Source organism: Pterocles gutturalis, unplaced genomic scaffold, assembly GCF_000699245.1.
Source record: "Pterocles gutturalis isolate BGI_N339 unplaced genomic scaffold, ASM69924v1 scaffold32407, whole genome shotgun sequence".
Classification (NCBI taxonomy): Eukaryota; Metazoa; Chordata; class Aves; order Pterocliformes; family Pteroclidae; genus Pterocles; species Pterocles gutturalis.
Genome location: NW_010113814.1, coordinates 1,671 through 28,150, shown reverse-complemented (window position 1 = coordinate 28,150; position 26,480 = coordinate 1,671). Strand labels below are relative to the sequence as shown.

Here is a 26,480-nt window from a genome sequence, read left to right as displayed (position 1 = left end):
ATGATGGGGTTTGTACATTTGATCTTCCTATCTACCTTCCTCTCGGTTTCCATGATGTCTGAAACATGTAAGTCACATTTGAAAAAATACTTTCTGATGAGATTTATTCTGTAGAAATATGTAGACTGTTCCCAAACTGGCAAATTTTTTTTAAACCTAAAGTTATCTAGTTTACCTCAAGCCATAAATCACAGTTTAAAAACTAGCTTTGTGTGTTTTCTCTGTACATTAAAATGCACTGAGTACTGTCCATTTCGGTGACATTGTGTAGCTTCTACTTCTGCTCCTTGGAATCTCTGCAAGCTGAAATGAAAGGGGCTTTTTGAAAGGATTTGAGTGTAGCTGGTGTTCCAGGCCCCAGCTGGGCAACGACTCCAATAGCGTGCTTAAATTGCACTGAACGGGCATATCTGTATACACCCTGCTGAACCAGGGATGTAACTGAGTGCTTTGCTCTTTAAAAATGCTTTTTAATGCCCTGGTTTTGGGGGTGTTAACCCAAAAGTGCATAACATTTCCCTGCACATGGGGGATATTCAAAACACTAAGCTACTTCTGACAGGTCAGCTCTGCTGACTTTGCTATGTAGTGCTGACCAGTGCTGACCAGTGACACAGCATTACATAGCACTCACGTAGTTCTAGTCTCCAGCTGACCTCCTTATTTGGCTGAAAAATATTGTAAGATATGATATGTAAATATTTCCTCGTATTCTCAGTTTAACAATATGAATGATAAGTTTCAAAGCAATTAGATTTGTTAAGAAGCCAAATGCTAAGTTTCAAATGAATTAGATTTGTTAAGAGGCCAAGAATTTGCCAAGATAATTTTCACTGATGTCATTGAGTTTAGATGAGGCCTCTCCTTTTATGTGTGTTCCCTCTCCTCTTCTATTTTTCCCTGAAGAAAGCTGTATTTCCAAAGTATTCCTCTTTCGGTGGGGCAATGCCACCTTTCCTGACACATCCCACTGTCTTTGCAAGGCTCATGGGTGAGAATGCTGTTAAAATTATGGGGTTGGAGGTACTTGATGTGTCTAATTTAGGTATCTGAATTAGTAAGTGAGACAACATGTCTCATCTCATTGGAGATGGACCACTTCTTTAGAAAGAACCAGAGCAGAAGCCAAGTGTTCACCATGTAGTGAGACTCACCACCTGATTTGTGCACCTATGTGTCTAAAGGCAGGCGGTGGCAATACTCCCACAAAGTGACATTTTTGATAGGCATTCTCTATTTTGGTTAGCTATTTGGTTACCTACTCTCATTTTTATGCTCCTTTATCTACTGTAGCTCCTCTGCCAATCTCCATCTTTGTCCATTCTACATCCTTGCTTATTTTTTCACCTTTCTCTTCTCCAAAATGCAATTCAAGTTTTGGATTAGCATTTCTAGTTTTGTCCAGTTCGCTATTCAAGTGCCTGGTGACTTAAATATATGTCAAAATTGCTTAATTAATGTTTCTCTGGACTAGTTTCAGTATTCAAAAGTAGAAATATACTCAATTAAAAAAAATAATAATTTAGTGTCATACTCCCAACTCATTCCTCTTTTTTTCTTATGTGTGAGCATGTATGGTTTGTTTTCCTAAGCTTCTTAATTGCCTCTTATTCCTTTCTGGCATCTTTTCATCTTCCCATCAATTTTTTCCTTTCAGTCTGTTACATTTCTTTACTTTTTATCACATTTTCATGAACTTCAGGGAGAAGCTCTTCTGGATTTTGCCTTTTTTAAAAGTGATCTTATCTACAGGCTTCCTCCTTCTATATTTTTTCTTCCATGGGGGAAAAAAAAGATAAAAAGGCAGAACAATAGCTCTTCTCTGTTCTTTAAATAAATATTCGTTATACTGAAGTAAGGAAAGCTAACTTCATAGTACAGCTTTAAAGACAGTACTTTTCTTTGTGTCTAAATTCCGGTTTTGAACAAAACCAGAATTTCAAGAAAAGATCTGCATAAGAAGTTCATTTAAATAAATTACAATTTTTTCAATTAAAACCTGATATTTTTTAGTATATGGCTGGTTTAAATCCAGGAGTTTGTTTGCTTCTTTGTTTGTTTTGGTCCCACTCATTAATTACTTTTTTTGCAAACAAATGGCTCAATAACTCAAGGTAAACAACTTTTTCTTGAAAAAAAATCTAGTGCAAATAAGTTTGCTGTATATCATATTTGAAAACCCAGGGAAGGTAGAGGAACATAACTAGCCTAGTGATCCAGGAATGACAAGTTCTCCTCTGTCTCACTGGGGCTAAGGTTTAATTAATCTGAGATTTTCATATTTTGTTCCTTTGCAGTTGATGCAATGGAAGGTGAGGCTTTAGTTATAAAATGTCCCCGATGGAGTTCATCTGTGAAGTTCACCTGGTATCACATGGATACTAACAAAATAATTCCTGCAGAAGACGAGGGATCACGAATATTTTCTTTAAAACAATTTCTTTGGTTTCTGCCAACTTCTAGAGAGGATTCTGGAAACTACACTTGTGTTATACATTTGTAAGTGCAACATTGAAAAGCGAAAGTTGTAAGACTGGAGAGAAACACCTATGTTTTAATAATATACTCTAATTATTAGCTGTGGAAATTATGCCATTTTTTCATGAGATACACCAATTCACGTAACTTTTCATCCTGCAATTGCTGCTTTTATGACAGGTCATTAAAATCAATCTGTGACTGAACTGCAATAGTCATCCATATGTTTATAAAACAAGACTCACATTTGTTACAAATATTTAACTTATCCCATATAAAAATACTACCATTGACATACCTTTATTCCATTTTCAAAGTTCAAATAATCGCACAAAGTCGTTCAACATGAGTGTGCAGGTGCATCCATACAAGCAAGGAGTATGTTTCCCAAGTCAAATTCGTTACCCAAATGACACTGGAAGAGGAAAAATTGTTTGTCCTACAATTGACAATTATAAGAATGCTACTATCATCCAGTGGTATAAGGTAAATAAAACCCTGATAGTACCAGTTGTAGATCAGATTACTGTGAGAAGATATCTGCAGCCAAATAAAGGAAGTTTTCTTTTCCAGGACTGCAAACCTCTTCAGGGACAGAGATACTTCCAGGGAGAAAAATATATTTTTGTTAACAACCCAAGGAAGGAGGACGATGGTTATTATACTTGTCGATTTATCTACATTCATAAAGGAAACGTGTTTAATGTATCAGCAACAAGGATTTTCATAAGTAAGGGTAAGAGTCACTTTTCAACTTCCTAAGATAAAGGAGACTCCTATCTACTTAAAGCAAAGGAAACTCCTTCTGTACATTAAAGAGAAAAAGAGTTTTTGGTGGTTTGTTTTATCTTTTAAGCAAAACTTTAGATCAGCTTTTTTTTAGGTGAATTTTTTGGATGGGAATCCAAATGGAGCAAGATGGGGGTAAACTCAGACCTGGTCACATTCAGCTTTTTGTTAAAAGTCTGTATCGACTCTGGTTCCATACTGTTGTTGGAAGAACTGTCTGGTGGCTCTCATTTCTGAAATGAAGGGTGTCCTCAGTGGGGTGCCACAAAGCTCTGCTTTGTATTTGTTTGAGGGGAGAAGAATTTGTAGCTAGTGAGGATCATCTGGTGATCACTGGATCACTGATGTGTTGATGGCCTACAAATCAATATCTTCTGGTCTGTCTTGATTATCTAGCATTTATTTGATAGTAGGGCTGAAAAATCTTTTAGATTTGTCTTGAATGAGACAAAATGAGCAATATGAGACAGAAAATGAGTGGAGCTCAGTGACTCCTGTGTCTTTGTCATTTTGAATGTGGCCAAAATGTCTGAGGTGTGTGGACTTAGGGGGGCCTCTGGGGTGCAGTCTACTCAGGGAGGCTTTGTATTTGGATGGTGGTCAGGGGAAGAGCATGCAGCAATCAGCAGTTCGAGATTGGATCAACTTGTAAAACTTCAAAATGTGTCTTCAGTTCTGCAATCAGATCAGTAGAAACATAGTCAGAAAGACTTTTTTTTTGGGGGGGGGCAGGGCCTTGGGATTGGGTTGTGGATTTTTTTATTTTTTTTTTTTTGCAAATATAGATAATGTTCATTTGCGGACTGACATCAGACCTTTTTGCTGTGGGGAGGTACCCATCTTGTGGGCAGAAGGCAGATTTGGATCATGGATATGAGTAATTTCTCAAATGTTGTAAGGGATCTCTATATCTCTTTTTAAAAGAAAAATAAGCAACTGAGAAAACACACAAACCTATAACTGCATTTGCCTTTTTCCCACTCAGCAGCTAAAACAGTACTTGAGAAACAAAAATTTTTCCTTGTTCTTTATGTAAAAAATGTAAAAATTAAATAAATAGGGAGAAAAATGCTTATATTGTTAACATGTAAAGACTTTCCAGAAGTATCTGGGCCTGGGAATAAAACCAGATGGTCCCGACAGACATGTGAAACACTGTTGTAGTGGTAGTTTACAATTCTGCTTTGGGATCTTAAAATATTAACTGTACAGATAATAATCATTATCTTATAAAATGCATTTTCACAACTTTCTAATATGTGCTTTCTTTTACTCCTTAACTTCTAAAGCAAAGCACTCACCACTACCTCCTCAAATTTTATTTCCAAAGGATAAAGATATAATAGAAGTGGATCTTGGTAAGTACAGACTTTAAATGGCTTTTAATTAACATTTTGTGATGGCCTGGTGAACATGAGGATCTTCAGGAAGATTAAATGATGGAATTTTTTGTAACGGTTATGCACCATAATGTTTACCAGATTTAATTCATCCCACATTCCACAGTGATGTGAAGTTAGATATAACTGATGGCTTACTTAGCCATTAAGTGGGAGTTTAAGGGGATTTAAATAACCCATTCTACCATCACTGGGATAGAGTAGGATTACTCACACAGTCAATTATTACATCTCAGCTGAAGGGGTGACAGCTTCCATCCACTTCAAAGAGGGCTTTAGCTAAATCCCTTGACACTGCTTGATGGTACCCCTAAGAGAGAAGGATGGGCTATCGCAGCTAGAGATTCTCCTTGTTACTTACAGTCCCCATGTGGGAACAGTGTCTGTGTCTCTGTTGATGAATGAAGGAGAAGAAGGGAGTGGTCGCTGGCTCTGAGGCTGAAGAGCACTGCCTGGCTCGTGTGCATGTTGACTAGTGTTGAGCAGACCTGTCTGGTTGAAAGATACTGGGAGGGCTGAAAGACAGGACCAAGGAGTGAACGCAGAGATAGGTTGGAAAGCCCGCAGTGCAGAGCTTGGCCCCTGGTTCACTTTCATTTAGGACCACAGATGTTTGCAGTGATTCAGATTCACTCTGTGTAACTTCCAGCATCAGAGCAAGGTGCCTGTGGTAGGAGTGAGAGCCATCTAGGGGCTTTGTAACCTCAGTGGAGAAAGGTCACCTCTCCAGAAAGTGACTGAGCCCATCTGGAACATAAGCAGATAACCTAGGATACCTCTCTCCCAAGGGAGGTGGGATGAATCTGGGCCACTGGGAGCAGGGATCACAATTACCACCCCACTGTTTCAGTCCTACAGCAAGAATGCTGTGGTAGCAGGTACTGCAGAGCCTCAAGGACCTGTCTGAGGTGCCACATACTCAGAGAGTCACCATGCTGAATCTTTCCTCTAGTTGCTTTGTCACTTGGCATTAGATGACCTGTGCTCCAGGACCACCTTTCTCTAATGAGATGGTCAGTCTCTAGTGTTCTGTGGGCTCTGCCCACCCCTCTGGGACAGAAAGTAATCTGGCACCACTTGTAAGGAGCAAATTTACTTTATGTTTAAAAACTATTTGCTGTGCTGAATCTATTGTCTCCTATTTGCAAAACTGAAGGGATTTCTCCATGCTCCCTAATACCAATTGAGGATGTAATTCATAAATTTGTTAATCATATCTAAGCCCTGCTTAGATGCAGATTTACATGGAAATAATTTAAAGTGTTTTAATTATACCTTCTCCCAGTATAACAGTGACTTTTACTTTGGAATGACAAATACTTAATAAGTAATTTCCTGGTTTACTTTGCTTTTGTCCATCTTGAATAAAATCCAAGATAAGACTCTGTGTGCAAGACTTACGCAAAATAATATATACTAAAATTACATTATGTTATTTCCGTGTACATTTGTGTGTAAACCAGCACTTACTTTCCATGTTCCTCAACAGTCAATTGCGTGGATAGGCATTCATCATAACAAATACAAAAATTCCTTTTGTAATCCTTGGTGTTGTATTAGATCATTTGTTAAAATCTCCTTTTATTGTTTCTTTTTGAGTCTCTTCTATGCATCATTTTCTCAGCAGAAAAATATGTCAAAACAGGACAAAACTCACAGGTGGTATAAAGATTTGTAGAAAAACATGCTATGAGGAAAGTAAAATTATATTTGGTTTTCATCAAGGAATGTTTACATCCCTCTGTATCTTGATTAGGTGCTGCTTTGTCTCTGAAATGTCAGGCTCGCCTGGGGATTAAGAAACAGCCACTAGCTGTTGTCACATGGGATGTGGACAACATCTCGGTGAAATATTTAGATTTTTCAAGATTTCATGAAAAAACTCATTTGTAAGTATATATAACACAGAATAATCTTTCTTCTATGCAAATTGTGCCATTAAAGCCAAAGGTACCTGCTCTTTCTCTCTCTTAGTTTTGAAGGACATGAGCAAGAATATTACAGAGAGACCACTTTGCATATTACTGAAGTAAAAAAGGAGGATCTGCAGGCAAATTTTACATGTGTGGCGTTAAATGAAATGCACAACACAAAGGTCACGGTGACGTTACAACTCAAAGCACAATGTGAGGGTAGGATATTTTTGTTTTGTTTTCTTATACTTTGCACTCAGTTTGAAATATGTTGGTGATTTTATTCTATTACTTGTTTCTGTTGATAAGAAAGCTTCTGCTAGTAAAAAGAAGAACCAGTCTGCTTCCTCCCTACGTATTCAAGCCGGTGGCAAAATTCTCGTGTCTTCATTAGGTCATGAAAGTCCTTGGGGTAAATTGTGCTGTGGGGGAGGGAATTACTCAAGTAGTATTAGTGAGAGATTAAATGTGCAGAGCAAGCTATTTCTGCTTGGTGACAAATTCCCTTTGCCACGGAGGCATGTGGTGCACTTGGATTTGAAGCACACTGCAGTCTGCTCTACAAAATAGTCTGTAGAGGATCCTCTGCAGATAAGATTGAGGGAAGGAACTGACCTCTCCTTGGGTCATCAGTGCTACAATGCATTGTGAGGAGCAGAGATTCATCTTCTTTTGAGAATCAAACTGTTTCTACTGCAGAGCCACGCAGGAAAACAGGCAAGCTTTAAAAGCAAGAGTTTCAGCTGCCAGTTTACCAGTTTGCTTGACTTCCCTCCCATACCACATCCACTGTAGTGCCTTGGTTTTTAACTGAATGTTAAGTGGTGTGACTAACTTCTGTGATGTCTGGCTTTATCCTCTCTCCCTCTGAGCACTGTTGTGTTCGCTGTGTGCCACACAGTGGTGTGAATAACACTTTGTAAGCTTTCCCTTGGTTTTGTTCTTAAATTCATGATTCTAGTAATTTCTGCTAGAGAAAGAAAATAATGGTCAATAAATGATGGGGACTGGGATGGTCTTTAGCTCCTATGGAATTACTTTTTTTTTATAGGGATAGTCAGATCCCTGAGAAAGCACTGTCACCAGCACCAGTGAGTTTTATTCTTGTGGCAAAAAATGCTATTGTGTCTGTGAAGGCACAACAAGGAGCTGCAGTCAGTGATTTCCTTTCTTATCCCTTCAGATATGCTGAACCACCAAGGACTTGGAGAAGAAATCCCAGGGTCTTTAACAGGGATTAGTTTTCTATGAGGGAATGCTGGAAAGAGTAAAATCAAGTGTATTGTGATTACAGAATGTGTACAGCTCTGTGTCGTGCAGAATTCTTGACTGTTCATAACTTCCTACACAATTATGGCTTCAAAGCATAGACCTATTTCCTTGCCATAGCCTAGACTAGAAGGGATGTAGGTGAATTATAACAGAGGATGAGCCATCATCCAACACGACAGCAGCAATTCCCCCCAGAGGAAGGTGACAGGAGATGTTTTGGTTGGATATTACTAAATGAGTGCAAGTGTAGCATCACTCAGGAAGCTGGAAACACATCCGCTCTGCACTGAATTATCTGAGTGTGGGAGCGTACTTGCAACGAGAGGGAAGGAAACTGAGTAAGAGTTTCTGCTCACTCTAGTTCAGGCAGCGCAAGTCCTTTATGGGCCCCATATTACAAACAACATAAAGAGTGTATTTTATATTCTGTATTAATTAAGTGATTCATGAAATCAGATTTCTGTTGTAGACAACTCTTATTTTGTTTTTTTATCCGTAGGTCTTCAATAAATGTTCATGAAAGCTCTTGACCGTGACCCCCCCTTTGCTGCTGCCTGTTTAGTGTGGATTTCTGTCCCCTTCTCCTTGTTGCTGCTATTGTCAAGGCGCCTGCTTCTGCTACTCGGCACTGTTGGTGTAAGCAATGCTACATCCAGAAATGGTTGTGCTCTGCTTTAGTTTTCTTCACTCCTCACACAGATGAGTGACATTTATGCTAAAATGATGACAGCTTGCCTCTGAGTATAATAAAAATGCTGTAGGGTTTGCTTGCACCTCGCATCTTGTAAATGTGTAATAAAAATGTGTATTCTATTTTTTTTGTTTTGTTTGTTTATTTTTAATGTAAAAAACTTTTTTTTTTTGTTTAAAATGCGGTTTTTCCTTAGTGTTTCCCACAGCACAAATTGTGTCTCCTAGCTATTCTATGGATAATGTTCTTTTGACACAAGGTCCTGGTCAGTATTCTGACTTTTTTTTTTCTTTTTCCACGGCATTCAGTATGGGTTACATTATTATTATTTGTAGCATAGATCTGTGATAGGAAGTAAGAGATTAATAGGTGTTGTGCCACTTACTAGTCAAATTAGTCGGTTTTGGGGGCATTCAATAAACTAGATAAATAGTGTTTAGCAGCACAGGTGACAGATTAAGGGAGGAAGCAAAGATGCTGTAAGCAATGGCATTAGAGCCTCCTCTGTGTTTGTACCTGTTCAGTCTTACAGCAACAGTCTCTGTCTTCAAAAACTTGCTGAATTAATGATTTTGCTTACCACATGGAAATTTTCAATGGGAACCAGCAATTAAATCTATTTTTCTGACTCATAATAAAATACTTTTAAGTCCTAGTTCACTGTTGGCAATATAATTATAATTAACCCTAGCAATTTGCTTTGATAACAATTGCAATCCACATAAAAATAAAAAATTGACAGAGAGGAGTGATGAGAAAAGGAAGAGTTTCTTTCACAGTCATGAGTCATGAGAGCTGTTTGTTTTTGTCTCCATGGAAAACAAAAATGCTCCCTTAATACTACCAGGAATGGATGTCATTGGCAAAGCTGCTTGACTTTTCACAGGGAAAAAAAATATTTTCCAGTTTAGGATATGTGTTGTGCACACATGTATTCATGTATGTGTGTGAAGGAAAGTGCTGTATTGTGGAAAAAAGTGTCTGAAGTATCTGATCCAGGTGTGTTTTCACTTATCTTTTTAAATAGGAGATAAATTCTTCTAAGAGAAGATGATATAGCTCTTTAGAAATGAGCTACATGACTTAAGTACTTCAATTATCACAAGTAATGCAATGCAGTCAGCTCTTTTGGTGTGGTTTCCTGGTATCCACACTATGCACACTGTCTTTTAGACACAGACGAGTCAAACAAATCCTTTCTTTGTTTTAAGAGAAGAATTTAATGAAGATTTGGCTATGAATTTTGACAGTCTCTGCAGCTTTGTTCCTGCCTCCATTAAGAGGTGCTAATGTCCCTGCATCTTTCGCATACTGCTACATTCAGGGGTTGTTTCTCCTCCTGCTGAGAAAGATCTTTATTTTATTCTTATCTACCTCTGCCTAGTCAATGTGAAATCCATCCTTCCAGACTTCCTTTCTCTCTCCTCTGTGCCTGAAACTGTTTTGTATCTTCTGACTCCTTCACCAACATTTGTTCATGAACACACTCTTCATGTCTCATAATACCTCTTTATGGAAAATATAGGCTGTCTCATTTCCTCCAGATCTTTCAGTCCTGTATCTTCCTTTTCAATTACAGAGATGGTGATCATCCCAGATTTTACATTCCCTCTCTGCCACAGAAGATGTCCTCTCATGTGCTCTGAGATCATCTGCGTAACTTGTTGTGTGGTGTGTCTCCGGACACTGTAAGCCTAAGGAATTTGTGACAACCTCTAACTCCCTTTTCTTCCACCTTTCCTGACAAAGTTGTAGTTAGTCTTGCTACACCTGGCAAGAGACAGCGACTCTGCCTGCCAGACTAGTCCCAGTTGTCCTCCACAGCTGCTCAGTATCTCTCATGTTGGAAGGTGCTACTTCTCAAGAACAAGAAAACTAATCAGCTACACTGTTCATGCCAGTTCAGCTCATCAACTTCAGTGGATCAATGCTCACAAAAGTAGCTCTGCTGGCAGAGGGAGGGAAGCTGTTTGTTAGCTCCTGAGGAAGAAGCAATGACAAGTAACTGGAGAAAGTGTTAACTCCTTCTACCATCAGAGCTGGGTCAGGACAGGAACAACCCCTCAGCATCCCCTTTAACCTGTCTGCTAGGAAATGTATGGGCTGTCTGAATACCTTCCAAATCCTTCCCTTTTTATTAATATATAAGCTACCACTGGCTTTTAGTTCCTCATCTTGATTTAGGGCTGGTTAAATAACTGGAGGTGGCTTTTCATGTATCTGACCCGCAAGCATAATCTTGTTTCTCCCTGAGCATTCCTCAATTCTCGTTCACAAGGCAGTGTAAAGTGCCCAGAGGACCACAAATCTTTCTAGCATGAATGCTCTTCTCTGGACAATGACAGAAATTACAGTCATTCAGAGAAGAGATAAAGTTCAGCCCAGAACATCAGCTCTGTTCTTCCTCAAAGACATTTTAACACTGCACCTGACCTTTTGGCTCATCTTTGCTATACAGATGTGGTTGGGAATTCCAGACCTAGATCTCTGCCTTTACTGTCTGGAGTGTGTCCACCTTAGAAGCCAGAGAAGTTACAAAAAACTGCTGTTCTTCTGGAGTTTGTCAGGAAATCCTTCAAATGTTGCCTTCTGACTTGTTTTCTCTGGCCTCTCCAATGTTGATTCTTGTGTGATGATAGTTCTGTATTCCCATTGCTCTTGAATATAAATAAATACTATTAGAAGGCAGTCTACTCATGAACTCTCTGCCACTAAATGATGCAGCAAAGTCAAATGGAACAACATGATATGCTCGACTTTGTTCAGGGCCTCCAAAAGTGGCTTCTGGCCCTTGCCCCCGTTGTGCTGAAGACAGCTGATTTATTTCAGAGAAACGAGAGGCTGAGTCAGCTTTACTGGGAACTGAACCTGGTCTTCCAGGAAGACCCCTGTGGAGTTCTTGTCTGATGCTTTACAAGCTGTATAAGCACAGGAAATTTGTCACTTCTTTTTCAGCCTTGGTCTAATCAGTGCAAAACCAAGCGTAAACAACATTTTTTAGGTTTTTAATTGCAGATGTTCCAATCTGTTTCTTCTCCAGATATTTTATAGATACTTGCTCAATGCATTACAACAGTATTTGTAATGTCGTGGTAAGCACTCTCTCAACAAATGAAACAGTAATAATGGCAATTTCTGATCCTTGGGTCATCCTCACCAGGTAGTGGAAAGGGTTTTCTGATTTTGTTTGTGTGTGAGTTGACCAGGAAAATGTGTCAAATCTTAAAATGTGAAGGGGTCCACAAGGAGAAAGTTCCTTCATGGGCATCACATGACATTGTTAAAACTACAAAACTGCCAAACTTCAGTATAAAAGATGCTGGGTTTTTTCTTGTCTACTGTGACCTTATTGGAAGCTGATTTCCCCAGATCTCTAGATCTCCCCTAGTTCTGGGGAGATAGGTTTCACCATGTGCCTGATGTTCTTTTCTTCCTTTAAATGGCAAAGCAAAAAACAGGAAGAATGTGAAAATCATGTCAGATTTACCTCACATCCTACCAGAGGAAAGGGAAAATGTACTTGTAAACTCTTTATTTATATAGCTTTTCAGTGGAATTTCTCAGGCACTAATGTTTTTAGGTTGCCTCAATAAGTATTTCTCAATACACTGCCTTATCCAACATCTCCTGGAGAAGTCAGGTAACTTGTAAATTTCAATATAAGACTCTTCACTGATAAATATTTTATCTTATTTCATTCACTTAGTGCCAAGTTCAAGTCAAAGATCTGAAAATGATCCTTGGTGGTGGTAGTGGTCAGTGCTTTCACCTGGTAGCATAATTACTGTCTGTGTATAATCTGCAGCATTGTCCAATCTGCCTTGATCCCTCTGCTGTAGAGGAAATAGAGACAGCCTCTTCAGTCTCCTGTAAGATGCACCTCCTCAAGTGCCGGTGAATGGCCTGAGGCTGCAGCCACATATATCTTGTGTGTGTTTTGCAGGCAGAGGGTGGAAAAGTCCTGAACTGATCCCTGTTCTGAATGCACAGGGTGTGGCTGGGTGGAGTTGCTCCTGGTACCCTCCATGCACTGAGTTGCTGTAAAGGGTCTTTATAATGAGGATGCCAGAGCTGACCTACATGTTAGTATTGCCAGAATGCTTGTACTTAAATTTTTATGGGGCCAACATTCAAAGGAATATTTTTTTCTTCAGCTAAGATAATTCAGAATTTGCAGCATACTTCAAATCTCATTTTGCATCTGGTAATTATTGTGTTTGCTATACCATAGTAAAATAAAAATGCAAGTGGGCTCTCTTATGCAGATGTGGTGCACAATCTGGAGGTTTTCGGGTGCATTTCTTTGGGGGTAAAAGTTCATCACCCAGTCCAATGCCTCTGGGTGTGTATTTTTTAAACCATATTATTTCAGTGATCTGAATCACATAAAAGTCCCCAAAGCAGTGGTGTTATTACAACTACAGGATGACGAGTTGTCATATTAGGTAGGAATAAGTAGGCAAATAATGTGGACAGTGAATGGAAACCTCTTAATTGATTTACTTGTCAGAGAAAAATGGACCTGCTCTGAGTCTACAAATTAAAACCAAGTGGAGTAGATTTAGGTATCTTTCATTTGCTTGGGAGATTTCTACTATGAGACAATTGCCATTAATATTCCCTCCAAGGGAATAATTAATCCTCTTTGAGTAACTGCTGTATAAAGCCTTTGATATTTTAATTTCAAACATGACTATCTGGAATTCATAGTGCTTTCAATACTGAATCCTGGGTGAATTCAATATGTCTATGACACAGGTCAAAAGTAGCTGTATGACTGTGGATTAAGCTTCTATCTTTCTAGTTTGGAGAGAGTACAAAATGACCTTGCTTCTACCTCCCATCATCTCTTTCTGCAGCAGAACAAGGTGTAATCTAGAAGATGCACATATCTAGATTGACTTCTGCTCTGTGAAAGAGGAAAAGTGGGCTGTTACAGAAATGCAGCTATCTGGGTTGTAATGGAAACACCACTCTTCCCTAGTGGAGTGATAATCAGACTCTTGTCCTAGATGAACTGTGTGCATATGATAACACAGAGCTGGTGACTGCTGTCCTTACAGAATCACAGAATGGTTTGGGTTGGAAGGGACCTTTAAAGGTCATCTGGTCTGACCCCTCTACAATTAGCAGGGACATTTGCAACTAAATCAGGTTGTTAAGAGCCCCATCCAACCTGGACTTCAATGTTTCCAGGGTTGAGGCATCTACAACCTCTCTGGGCAACCTGCTCCATTGTTTCATCACCCTCATTGTAAAAAATTTCTTCCTTATACCTAGTCTGAATCTATCCTTGATAAGTCTTCGTCTCTGAGGTGGACGTGGTCAGACTCAACAGCTGAACCATGAGGGAAGCTGGAACTAAAGTGGGTGGCTCATTTTTTCACTATTTTCTTTACTCATCATAACTATCTTATGCTCCTTGACCCTCTTCAAAGGAAAAGGGAGGGGAGAACATCATCTTCCTCCAGCATAGTTTATTTTATTTTTGTGACCAGGACATGTTCTGTTTTCCTTCTTGTTTTGTGTACTTTGTTGTTATCTTGCAAATTTCATTATTTGCACATTTCTCTGTACCCTGTTTGTGCACCTATGCCAGAAGCCTCTGCATGTCCTTTTGTGAACGCTTGCAGTTGTCACGCATAGGCTTAGATGCCTTACAAAATGCTTGAACGTGGTTGCTGGTTGTGTTATTAACAGTTTTACAACGTTACAAAATACTTAAACATCATTGTCAGCTGTGGTATTTAGTGTAAGTAGGCTTGGATTCAAGGGAAGTGACTATTATATACTGCTTAGTATGCTTCTAGTTTAGGAGTCTCTGTGTTGGCTACACCAGCTGGGGAAGGAAAAAGGTTTGTCGTCTTTTTTGTGAGCTTCTTAAAGCTGAAGCAGAAGTAAGGATATGAGAGGCTCTGGCTCAGCCTATGGGTTAACTTCTCTACGACTAACAATATGTTCCTCTTTTTTACAGTGGGTCTTCCTAACATCCTCTTGATCATAGGATGTCTAGTTCTGCTAGTTGCAATAGCAGTCTCTGTTATACTCTATCAGTTCTTCCGAGTTGATATTGTCCTATTGTATCGGGAGATATTTCAGCCCCACTCAATCAAGGATGGTGAGTAAGAATTGAGCAAGAAAGTTTTAAAAAAGGAAAAAGACAAATAATACGGAAATTAATTTATTTGATAGTTGCTTACTAACTCATATGACACCTGAGCCTGACCCTTCACTTTCTCATGCTTTCTGAAATCATTTAGATAAGGGAGAAAATCATAACTCTGGTAGTGCTTTACATTCCCTTGTTTCCTGGGTGCTGCATTACATAACAGAGGGATCCTGGTTTCAAACTTTTTTACAAAAATATTTGACATGAAACATTGAATGACAGTGAAAATCTGATTTGCAGTACTATTAACATACTTGTTATGTGCTCTCTGAAGCAAATGAACCAGCCTGTTGGCTTATGTGTTAACAGGCATCTGTTAGAGGAATAAAGCTTTTATAAGTCAAAGAGAAAGGTACCAATACTGTGGAAGACACTTTTGGGGGGAATACATGCCATACAACTTTAGGGGTGGATTTCAGCTCAAGATCAAGATATTTAAATATAGTTGCATGCAATGAAGGTGCACACATGCAAACTTCCATCATTGATGTGAAACCTGGAGACCTGGGGCTGGATTCAATTGTCTAACTGTAAGCAGCTGTTGGAGCTCCCTTAAGACTTAAGAGAGACCTGAACCCCTCTGCAGTGGCAGCTGAAGGGCAGGCAGTACGTAATGACACTAGGTGGTACAAGTTTTTAGGTGACCAAATCCAGCTCCTCATCAATAAAATCAACTCACCTAACCAGGCATTGGGACCTTGCATCAGTGGTCTAAACGTGAGCATCTAGAGTCATTTGGGAGGGCCAAAAAAATGAACACATAACACAGATCTTCCAGATGTTGCAGACTTCTGGGGCAGACTCTGGAGATCAGGTAGGGTACTGGAGGAAGTCTCAGATGGCACTAGCTGCCTATGTTTAGGCAACTCAGCTGGGCCCCTGACGTTTAACATTAGAGTAATTTGAATCACTCTAGAATTCACTGACTGCAATGGCTAGTTCTCCATTGATTGTAGCGGGAGTTTAGACACCTGTCTTTCATGTAGACACCTAAATGTTTTTTTAAATCTGAAGCTGACTCCTACCACAGACACCTACATGGTAAATATCTACAACTGATCTAGTTACTTATGTTCTTTTTAATGAGGAAAGAAGTACGCTTTTCAGGGCAGTTTCCACTTAAGTATGTTTTATGATAAAGTTAATCAGACTCTGGAAATGGCTATCTCTTTTTTTTATTGTAAAGATGGTCTGGACAAGAACCTCAGATAGCAACAAAAGAAGGGATATGGTCATCTCCACTGGAAAGAAAGAAGTTAAACATTTGGGATTAGAAAAAAATGCTATAATAGAAAACATATCTGAGAGAAATGAAGAGTGAAATATTTTACTTCATACTTGGGTCTGACTATAAGACTGCTTCCTGACTAAAGGAACTTTTCACTCAGGAGTGTGGTATGTTGTGGGAATGATGAATAATTTCTTCAAGGTGGAAGAATTCAAGTGGAATGTCTTGTCCTGAAAGACAAAGGCTGTTAACAGCCTATTGTATCGCTGAAATAACAAATGCTGAGCTCTGTCCCTGTTTCATGATAACATGCATCAATCAATTTAATTCTTACTCTATATACTTTGAGATACAGCCTTCATAATACAAAGATTGAGTTCTCTGAAGTTACAAACACACAGGACACACCAAGTGAGCATGGAAAACACCGAATGTTCATAGTCACTGATTTCCAGACATGCACCCAATGATATACATTGTTCAGATTAGCAGCAACTTCTACTTAGATCTGTTTCAAAGACTGATACTTTTATTTCTATTCTAGCTTTTGTAATAGACAGCTCTAATTCATGTTAACACAATAGAGTTTCCTCTTGTTTTGCTTTCCAGATGGGAAGATATATGATGCATATGTTATCTACCCTAGAAGCTACACCAATGAAGCTAATTTTGTGGAATACTTTGTTTACCAACTCATGCCAGATATTCTAGAAAATAAATGTGGATATAAACTGTGTATTTATGGGAGAGATATATATCCTGGAGAAGGTAAGTTTCAGATCAGATAACACACTGAATGACTTGTCAAGATGGAGCAAATTGTGGTTTTAGTCCCTTTTAGAAGTATAGGAGGTCAATTTACATTCGTGAGCTGGCTGCTCATGTCCTCAGCAGCTGTATGTCTGCTCTTTCAGGCAGGGTGAGACCTGTGCTTGCCAGTGTGCTAAGAAAGTAAGCTACAGGGCAAGGGCACAGATTGTTTATAGTCTTCTTGGGTCATGCAGGAAATCTGACCCCAAGTATGACTCTTTCAAACATACACCAGCTCTTTGGGGAGCACAGCTCTGCATAGTGATTATCTGGGCAAAGCCACAACCAAGACATGCATGAATAGGTCTACAAGACAAGGAAGAGGAGAAAACCACAAACCTAAGTTGAGAAGTTAACCTTGCTATTATCACTCGGGGGTTTTCAACCTGTTGAAAAGGTGTTAGAGTCACAGGACATTCAGCTTCTGTTCGCTGACATGACCTGCTTTCACTTCATACAATTCCCAGTGCTCATTCAAGAGCTTTATTCTTTATTCTTGCTTTCTTGTCTTCCAGAATGGAATCATGTTAGTTAATCTGTGCTAGTTTCCATATGGACACCTCTGCTATATCTCTTACGATTGTTGTCATCTAGGTGATGGCTGTTTTCCTTCAGAGCTGACTTGTCTGATTAATTTGTGCTCTGGTTGTTCTGTGGACCAGATCTTCTCTCCCTGTTTGTAAGCAGGCATGAAGCCAAAGCTGGCACATTTTCTGCTACACATTTCTGTAATCGTCTGCATTGGGCCAGGTGTGATTCACCTGCCTAGAGCTGGGCTGACATCTTTGATATCCTTCTCTTCTGGAGAGCAGCAGAAGTGTTACCTGGCCTTGGGAAAACTCACTGCAACAAGAATGCAAAAAAAGCTGCAAGAGTTGCTGAGCCAGAACCTTCCCAGCACGCCAGATCCAAACCAAGGAACTAACAGTAGCTCACAAAACTGTCAATGACAAAAACTTATGCCACCTGTTCAGCTGATTAAGGACCGTGCAATATTTTGTTACGGGACACTACCCTCAAACTGTGGTTTATGGATGGCAAGCCTGAAGAAAACTGGACATGGTGTACAATTGAGCTGAAGAGGGTGGTACTATCGTGGGCTGTAATAAGTTGTCTGAAAACAAAGACATTTTCACTGTACAAAGGCATGGATGGATGCCTGTGACAGAAGATTCAACAAGCCAGCCTTGGACAGGGAGTAACTTTTGTTTGACTTGTTTGCTCTGATTTAATCAAAACTCTAAAAATGACCCCAGCTTTGACCATTGTCCTTCTTTTTCTCTTCTTGCCCACTTTCACAGCTTTTTATTTTTCTCTTCCTTATCCACTTTCATGCCTCAAAACGCTTCCACTTGGGTGGAAAATCTATGCAGAATCTGCTGGCACTATAAGCACTAAAAAGTTCTCTGCTTCCAGGCAGATAGACTTTACTCATATGCTCCCCACTCTTGTTTATATATCTTCTGCTCTTGAGTCTTTTATTACCAGGTTTTCAAATCCCAAATCTTGCAATTAAAATATGCTAAGCACAGAGTAAAACAGGAAATGCCACTTTGAGCTACTATAATCCTTCCTGAGCATGTAACGTAGCACTTAATGAGTCATATTTTTCACTGTAAAAGTCCATGTATTTCCAGAAAAAAAGTGTGGTGAGGATATCAAATGGAATTATTATTTCAGGAAATGCTTATGACTCAGTTCCAGAGCAAAGTTTTGTTACTTTAAACTCATGTTCTTCCAATAAAAAACAAAGTTAAACAGAAAGATCTAAGTGAAAAAAACCAGCACTGCATAGCTGTTGGACTCCCATCATGCTTCCCTAAACCAGCATTCTTTTTTTTTTCCCTGGTCTTACTGATTAGTTGCTTTTTCTACAACCTAATCGTTGCCCCAAGAGGTGCAAATGCAAGCATTGCCCAGCAAATCAATATGTTTCACCAACATCTCCTTCTACTCCATTCTTCTCATCGTCAAATTTCCTGCCAACTGCATTCCTTGCCACAGAATCTAACCAAGCACTGCTGGAGCTGCTGTGTCTCTAATACACAAAACCACGAGCAAATATCAGAGGAATGATTATACTTCACTGGAGCAATGTTCTGTGTGGCGAAGTATCCTACCTTCAGCAGTGGCCATGGGCAAATGACTGGAAAAGATTTTAAGAACTGGGCAAGCTTATATTAAACTTCCACTAATGTACACTCCCAGTAGTACATTGACTTCAGATGCTTGAATTTTTGTGTTTAATAGCTACTGATGGGTTTTTCTTTCACAATACTTTCTGTCACTTTCTGAACTCATGTAAGCTTCTGGCATTCACAAAACAAATTGTAACGAATTCCTTGGTTAAAGGATTTATAGCATGCAGCCTCATCCTTCCTGTTGCCACAAGGATGGCATCAGAAATCTAAATGGAGAAGTAAATGCCTTCCTATGTCCATGGTCCCTCGGTCCTGAGCACAATGGGCTGCACCTTAAAACTGAGAAAGATTTTTTTTTAAAATGTTGTTATTATGGGAATTAACATATTCTTTAAATTTTCTCACCTCCCAAAGGATCTATTCTCCTAACATGAGGAAAATTTAATGAAAAAGAAGAAGACAATGAAAGGAGTTAGAATTGATGAACATCACAGAAAGGTGAATTATTTTCATAGGATACTCTCAGAATCAAGAAATAGGACAGAGAAACAGTTCTCTTCCTGACCCAGGAACTGAAAAAGCTGGGCATCTCTGAGACTGAGGAGACCCTTGCAATGGGCTGGCAGCCCCTCACAAAGGACAAGAGGATGCGTACGCAGCTGGCTGATGACATCTGCAAATCAGTGGCTTTGTTAAATAATTTTTACGTTGAAGTTCCTTAGATCAGCTCCCACCTTCTTTCCTTGGGCCCAGCATGACATGCTCCCACCAAAACAATTCCATCTTTTGTTTTACAGACCATAGGAAATTCTTGTAACTGGGACAAACATTTCACTGGACAGGCACTCATCTGCAGTCTTCCTGCTGCTGATGTAGACATCACAGCAGGTCATTGAGAAAAGCAGCTCCTGGAGGCTTGATGTGGAACTTTCCAAGACAGCCAAGTAGTTTCTCCCATAGCATGCTGGCTCTTCAGTTTCCTAGGTTCAACATCTCCAACATCACAGTCCCAGTTGTGGTTGATCAGCTGTCCCTAACACAGCAGTGGAAAAGAAAAACACTCTTAGTCATGCTGACATACAAATGCCCTGCAGGTCTGGATCCACCCCCACAGGGCAGATGCCAACCCAATGCACAGGTTAGCTATAGCTCTGGAGAATTAACACACCTTCTGCCAGTAAATAAGCCTCTTAGAAGTAAGTCACCCAAGTCTCCAAATGACTTAATAGGTAAGTGGGTAAGGACGGATAAGTATTGCAGGATCAGTCTGTAAAGCACTAAACTTGATAGAACGTGATTCCTTACATGGAGACTATTGATCAAGCACAAATTTGATGCAATCTAGATCTACTGAATTTGACCCTAGGTTGTTGGATTAGAAATTCCTAACAATTCTTAAGAGCAGTGAAAATATTAATGTTTCAACCAAAGAAAGCTTTTGAAATGAAAAATTTGTTTTAGGGTTTTTTTTCTTTTTTTTGCCCCCTTTATTTTAAGCTCTTTTTCTAATGAATAAACTCTATGAGACTGAAGTGAGATAGAAGTCATTTCTAGTTAAAAATCAATGAAAACATAGTGCCTAAACACAAAAGAATTTATAAAAGAACTTTCAGGATCTCATTATTTTCTTGTACGTTCCTAGATACAGCCAGTGCAATTGAGAAAAGGATGCAGAAGAGCAGACGGCTGATCATCCTCCTAACACACCAGCTGATTAATTGTAAAGAACCTGCTTATGATCAACACATTGCTTTATACAATGCCCTCATTCAAAATGATGCAAAGGTGATACTGCTGGAAATGGAGACAATTGGGACTTATGAGAAGCTTCAGGAATCTCTTAGGTTTATTATTAAGCAGCAAGGTACTGTCAAATGGAAAGAGCAGCACACTGTGCACCCACAGTCATCCAATTCTAAGTTCTGGAAACAAGTGAGGTACCATATGCCAATGACGCTCAAGTCCTCATACTCAGCTAATGCTGGGTGAACAGTGAGTCTAAGAAAAAAGTGGTACACTATTAGGATGAACCACATGCCTGCAGCTGCTTCTCCTTTTAGTAGGTACACAAATTTACAGTGTGTAAGTCTGGCTTTTTTTCACTTGTTTCAGTCCTTCAATTGAATAACAGTAAGGTAAACTGATGAAGGAGGTCTGGGGACTGAGGGAAGTTTTTATAGGTATGGGAGTTCTGTAAATAAATAATTCAAGGCTGTATGCAGAATTTTGCATGTCACAGGAAACAAAATGTACATGTACTCTTTCTGTATTTACTCATACATATAACTGAAATTTTGATTCTGAATAGCCAAATGTTCTGCATGTTTCTGTACTGAAATAAAAGAGACTTACCGCGTTTCTACAACAGCCAGTATTCACCTTTTTTTTTTTTTTCTTTTTCTCCTTTGACCTTATCCCTAGTTATACTTTCTTCTGATAGGAAATACCTTGAGATGCAAAGGTCAGAGACAAATCTCCTGCTAGTTCAGGGGTGTATAAAAAACAGTGTTCTACTACAGATATCTTTGTAAACTTTAATCTTTTTGGCTTCTTAAAAACAGGAATTTTCTTATTGTTGGAGAAGGCTTGGTTTTGAGCTTCAGCTTTGTTACAGAGATGGACTTAAAAAGTGAAAATTAGATGCAGAACATCTAATGTTACCAAGTCCAGGCTTACAGAGCAGGGAAGTCCTTTCATTTCACTGTAAGTTTTTATTGAATGTGAATCTTCAGACTTATGGATGGCTATTTGAGTAGGAAAAATATGTATGCAATATATGTGTAGATTCTTTTCAACATTAAATTAAAAGATCTATGGCAAACGAAACAGCTTTTCATGGATGACTTGTATTTTCAGGTGTCCATATTCATCACTCACTATAAAACATCTAATATTGCATTTTATTACTGCCTCATTAGACTGTGTGCAGTGTTGGATCCTGTTCCTAAAGATCCCTCTAGATAAAACTCACTGTCTCTATGGCAGCTTCACAGAATGGATGCATGCCAATGTAAGAGAGAGCTGCTTTATTCCCACAGTACCATTTCTTCCCGCAGACAGAATACTAATAGTAGGTCATGCATAAAGGCAGGAAAACCTGTTGCTATTCACTATGAAGATTTTTTGACAGCAGCTGCTGAGCAAGACAGAATATTCATTTCCAAGATAATTACAAGGTCAATTATTAATAGAGTTAGAGTCCTGGGCATGTAGTGAAGAAGAAAGGATGATAACTGAGTATCTTGGAAACAAAAACTCTAGGACAAATTTTGAAGCTGGAAAGGGGTAAGAGGAGAAGGTACAATGAGGAAGTGTATGGGGTCAGCAATGAACCATACTACTCTGAAACATACTGATATCTCATTGACTTCTCTTAGCCTGGCATGTAGTTAGGATGGTGAAAACCAAACCCACTAAACGGCTGTTGTGATGTCACTCCTTTTGTATCAAGCCCCATGGCCAACCAAGGGAAGAAAGAGGACAAACAGTAGCAATCAAAACGTGACAACTCTTAATGTGATTTACCAGCAGTGAAGAGTACAGCCTTGTCAGAAAGAAAAGGGGTGATTTCTGAGAGTGGCAAAGAACTTTTGTAGAGCTGGAGGTGAGTATGTGATGGTAATAATGACCAAAAAAATGCTGCAGTTGTCACTTCTTTTTGTGTTCTTTGGTTATTAGTACAGAAATCTGAGATGTGCATTAAAATTAATGTATTTCCATAGATGTTATCACATTTATAGCAAAAAGAACTGTGTAAGACTTTTGCAATATTACTACAACATAATCTCCTGTGAGGTCACACCTGGAGTCCTATATCCAGTTCTGGGCTCCTCAGTAGTATAGAGACATGGACATACTGGACAGAGTCCAACAAAAGGCCATGAATCTCGTGAAGGGATTAGAGCATCTGTCCTATAAGGAAAAGCTCAGGGAGCTGAGACTGTTCAGCCTGGAGAAGAGAAGGCACCCAACTGAAGGGAGGGCATAAAGAAGAGGAAGGGAGGCTCTTCTCAGGGATGTTCAGTGACAAGACCAGAGACAATGGGCACAAACTGAAACACAGGAGGTTCTGTCTGAACCTCAGAAAACACTTCTTTTACTGTGAGGGTGTGTGACCACTGGCACAGGTTGCCCAGAAAGTTTGTTGAGTCTCCATCCTTGGACATGTCTAAAAGCTGCCTGGACACGGTTCTGGGCAACCAACTTCAAGTGGCCCTGCTCAAGCACCTGCCAAACTCAACCATCCTGTCTCATGAGACTGTCCCAGTCTCATTCTGGGAAATGAGACTTAAAAATAATCTAAATTAAAAAAAACAAACATGTTTTCAATTAAAATTAGCAATTTTTATTTTATATTGCCTTGGATTCATACAAAGTACCCTGGGGCAGGCTGCCCTACTGGAATAACAGAAGGACAGACTGCCCAGTGCAAAAAAATCTCTCATTTCACCATAGAAAGCTTATAGAAGAATCAGTTTGGATGATTAAAGCTTAAACTACACAGAATAAAGGTAATTTTGTTTCAGAATTAGAACTTCCACCTAGAGATTTAATGCCCTTTAACTTCTGGTCTGTGCTTCTCTGTTTTTGGTACCTTAAGTGACCCCGGAGAGCAGACTTGCTTTCACTTTTCAGTAGACCAGAGTCATCATGCCATCTAGTGGATGAACAGGCACTAAGAGATTCTGAACAACTAGAAATAAATCACTTTTAAGAATAGCATTAGGATTAAACGCAGTGAAATTTTCAGTGTGTGCATACTGCTGTAATCTCCTGAAACCCACACAGCATCACTTGTAAACAGCAGCTCAGAATCTGGCATTGAGAATCCGCTGTTGACTCTCTTTCAATAACGTATTGTGAAGGAACAGAAGTGTTCTGCTTGCCATATAACTGCAGTCATACAGAGTTGTAAGTCTCAATTGTAAATTGTTAACTCTGGATACCTCATATCTGAAAATTATATGCTGCATTTCTTGTAATAAAGAAATAACAAAGAGACAAGTATAAGTGAGACTTTACTCACACTGATGTCAGTGGTGAAGCTCCCGGTGACTGTCAAAGTATGAAAACCAGTTCCTGCTAATATGAGGTAGGATAACTGAAGACAGAACTTAGAATGTACTGCTCTCCCCGCATATGCATTTAATATACATCAGCCCTTTGTGTGAATATATTTAATGGTTTGGCCTTGAGGTCTCCTATACAATTGAGATTTGATGTTCCTACTGCTCAAGGAACCATGACCCCTGCTGACGTCTTCACCTAAACCACAGTCCTGAAAAGCCAGCCTAGCTATTGCTCCTGCCACTCACAGGGAGAGTTTTGCCTGTATTTGCTTCACATGGCTGTGAAGGCCAAGAGAGTGACCACTAGAAGGGCTGTGTAGCAAGTTATTTGTAGTGTATGCAACATTAATTACAGCATTGGACAAAGGTATGTTTGGAAGACAGATGGTAAAACTGACAGTATAGTCTGTTGAAAAATTGTACAGATAGAATGGTATGTTCCTGGTTCTTTTGAGGGTTGAAAAACCACAGTTGTTGTGTTGGAAACATATGCACATGTGTTGTCTTTTCCCATTTTAAAGTATGAGCTACGTGCCTAACTCTATATGAAAGGCAGACTTTGTTTTAGAGAAATTTATTCTTTAAAACTGTTTTCAGTTGTTATAGATCCTGGTCCCTGGGAAGATTATGAAGCAATACCCCCTAAAGCTTTTTCAAAGTGCACAAAGAAGGTGACTGGATTTACAAAAGGCATATCACGTTTATCCAGACTTGCTGTGGACAATGGGAGAACACTGGATGCTGCATACTTTGAGCTGAGCAAGGCCTTTAACATAGCCTCTGTTGGTGAGATATGGGTAAGTGGACAAAGGTGAGTGGAAAAACAGTGGGACCAAGGTCCATGTGGGATCAACGCATTGTGATCAGCTCCCACTGAATTACTAGTGGCGTCCCTCAGGGACAGATATTGGTACCACTACCATTCAGCATCCTCATTAATGACCTTAGCAATGGGACAGACTGTACAAGAAACGTTTTCAGACAGAAAAACAAACTGGAGCAAGATAGTTGACACACTGGAGGGCAGGGTTTCTATTTTGGACAGCAACAGGCTGAAGAAATGGACTGATGGGAAATTCAAAGGTTCAATCCAAGGTGCATGTGAAGTGCTGCATCTGGAATGGAATAAACTCATTCAACAACATAGCCTGGAGGTCAACCCCATACAAAGTAGCTTTGCAGAATAAGAATCATAGGATCACAGAATCATTGAATGGTTAGTCTTGGAAAGGACCTTAAAGATCATCAAGTTCCAACCCCCCTGCCAGGGGCAAGGACACCTTCCACTAGACCAGGTTGTTCAAAGCCTCATCCAGCCTGGCCTTGAAATAAGACTGATATCCTGGTTGACACTAAGGTGAACATGAGTCAGCAGTGTGTCCTTGTGACAAAGGTGGCCAGCTGCACCTTGTCAGTGAGAGTGTAGTTGAGGAAAGTAATTATTACCCTGTATTCATCATTTGCGAGATCACCTCTGGAGCACTACATCAATTTTTGGGCTCCCCAGATCAAGTCAAGCACTGACACACTGGAATGAATCCAGGGAAAGACCACCAACAGCACAGGACACAGAGGGAGAGTGTAAGAAGTCCTGTTTCTGTCTACAAGAATCTAACAGAAAGATAGAGTGAATGGATGGAACCAGACTTTTCTCAAAGGAGCTCAGCAACAGGACAAAAAATAAATTGGCACAAATTAGAACATGGGAAATTTAAATTGAATATTAGGAAAAAAAATTTCACCATACGCATGGTCAAAGGTCTCAGCTGTACCTGCCCTGAGCAGGGGCTGGACCTAATGACCTCCAGAAGTCCCTTTCAACCTGAGTTATTCTGTAAGGCTATGATGTGGAGGAAAGTTTGAAAATGTGCAACTTGTGTATTTTAGAACATATGAGTCTCTAACAGACACAATACCAGTCTGAAGCCTGCTTTTTGACATCAGGGATAGATAACGCTGAGAAACCTATGGAATGTAACTTCATCCCTGCTAAGAATTAATATAACTGCTTTACAGAGATGACAGAAGTAGATTAAAAAGGACTATTACCAGCTAGAAGCAAACAGGCTTGGACTGTGGTTACAAGATCTGGATGTGTTGCTATTTATGACGGAAACAGTTTCACAGTTGAGGTTTTCAGTTAGCACCTCTTTGTAGTGTATGTTGGATGGAAAGGAAGATGCGAAAAACTGTGAGAAGTAACTGGTGTTCCCTAGCTGATTGGTCAGGTGGTCAGAGCTTCATACAAAAATCTGTTTTTCAATATTAGTACAAACTTTCATTTTCATCATGGCATTTTCATAACGAAAATTTGAGCTGTAGCTATTTTCAGTGAGTTACTTCTCTGTTACAAGGCTATGACTTCTCCATTAGAATTGTATTAGTCTGAGGTCTAAAAAGTGTAAACTTTATTCTCCTTTCACATACATTCACATATCTCAGAGTTAGCTATGACGTTAGTTGAAAGGACTAATGGAACACAGCACTTTATACAACACAGATGAAAGTTCAGAAACTTGA

The 26,480-nt window shown here is 39.5% G+C and overlaps 1 protein-coding gene across 3 annotated transcripts; it reads left to right on the top strand.

Moving 5' to 3' along the window:
- Window positions 1-26,480, top strand: IL1RL1 (interleukin 1 receptor-like 1). 3 transcript variants are annotated; one of them, XM_010074644.1, is made up of 11 exons: window positions 1-67; window positions 2,298-2,499; window positions 2,796-2,964; window positions 3,052-3,214; window positions 4,557-4,625; window positions 6,424-6,556; window positions 6,642-6,793; window positions 14,518-14,661; window positions 16,550-16,708; window positions 20,534-20,755; window positions 26,461-26,480. In XM_010074644.1, exons 1-11 carry the CDS (start codon window positions 1-3, stop codon window positions 26,478-26,480), a joined length of 1,500 nt encoding a protein of 499 aa, XP_010072946.1. The 3 variants fall into 3 exon arrangements, with proteins under 3 accessions (XP_010072946.1, XP_010072945.1, XP_010072949.1); XM_010074643.1 differs by lacking the exon at window positions 26,461-26,480 and having other exon boundaries at window positions 20,534-20,880; XM_010074647.1 differs by lacking the exons at window positions 14,518-14,661; window positions 26,461-26,480 and having other exon boundaries at window positions 20,534-20,880.

What these genes read in the sequence shown, in the direction of transcription:
- IL1RL1 (XM_010074643.1), top strand. Translation starts at nt 1, where the DNA reads ATGATGGGGTTTGTACATTTGATCTTCCTATCTACCTTCCTCTCGGTT. An exon ending in TTCCATGATGTCTGAAACAT is followed by an intron (nt 68 to 2,297) that starts GTAAGTCACATT and finishes GTTCCTTTGCAG; the next exon opens with TTGATGCAATGGAAGGTGAG. An exon ending in TTTCATGAAAAAACTCATTT is followed by an intron (nt 6,557 to 6,641) that starts GTAAGTATATAT and finishes TCTCTCTCTTAG; the next exon opens with TTTTGAAGGACATGAGCAAG.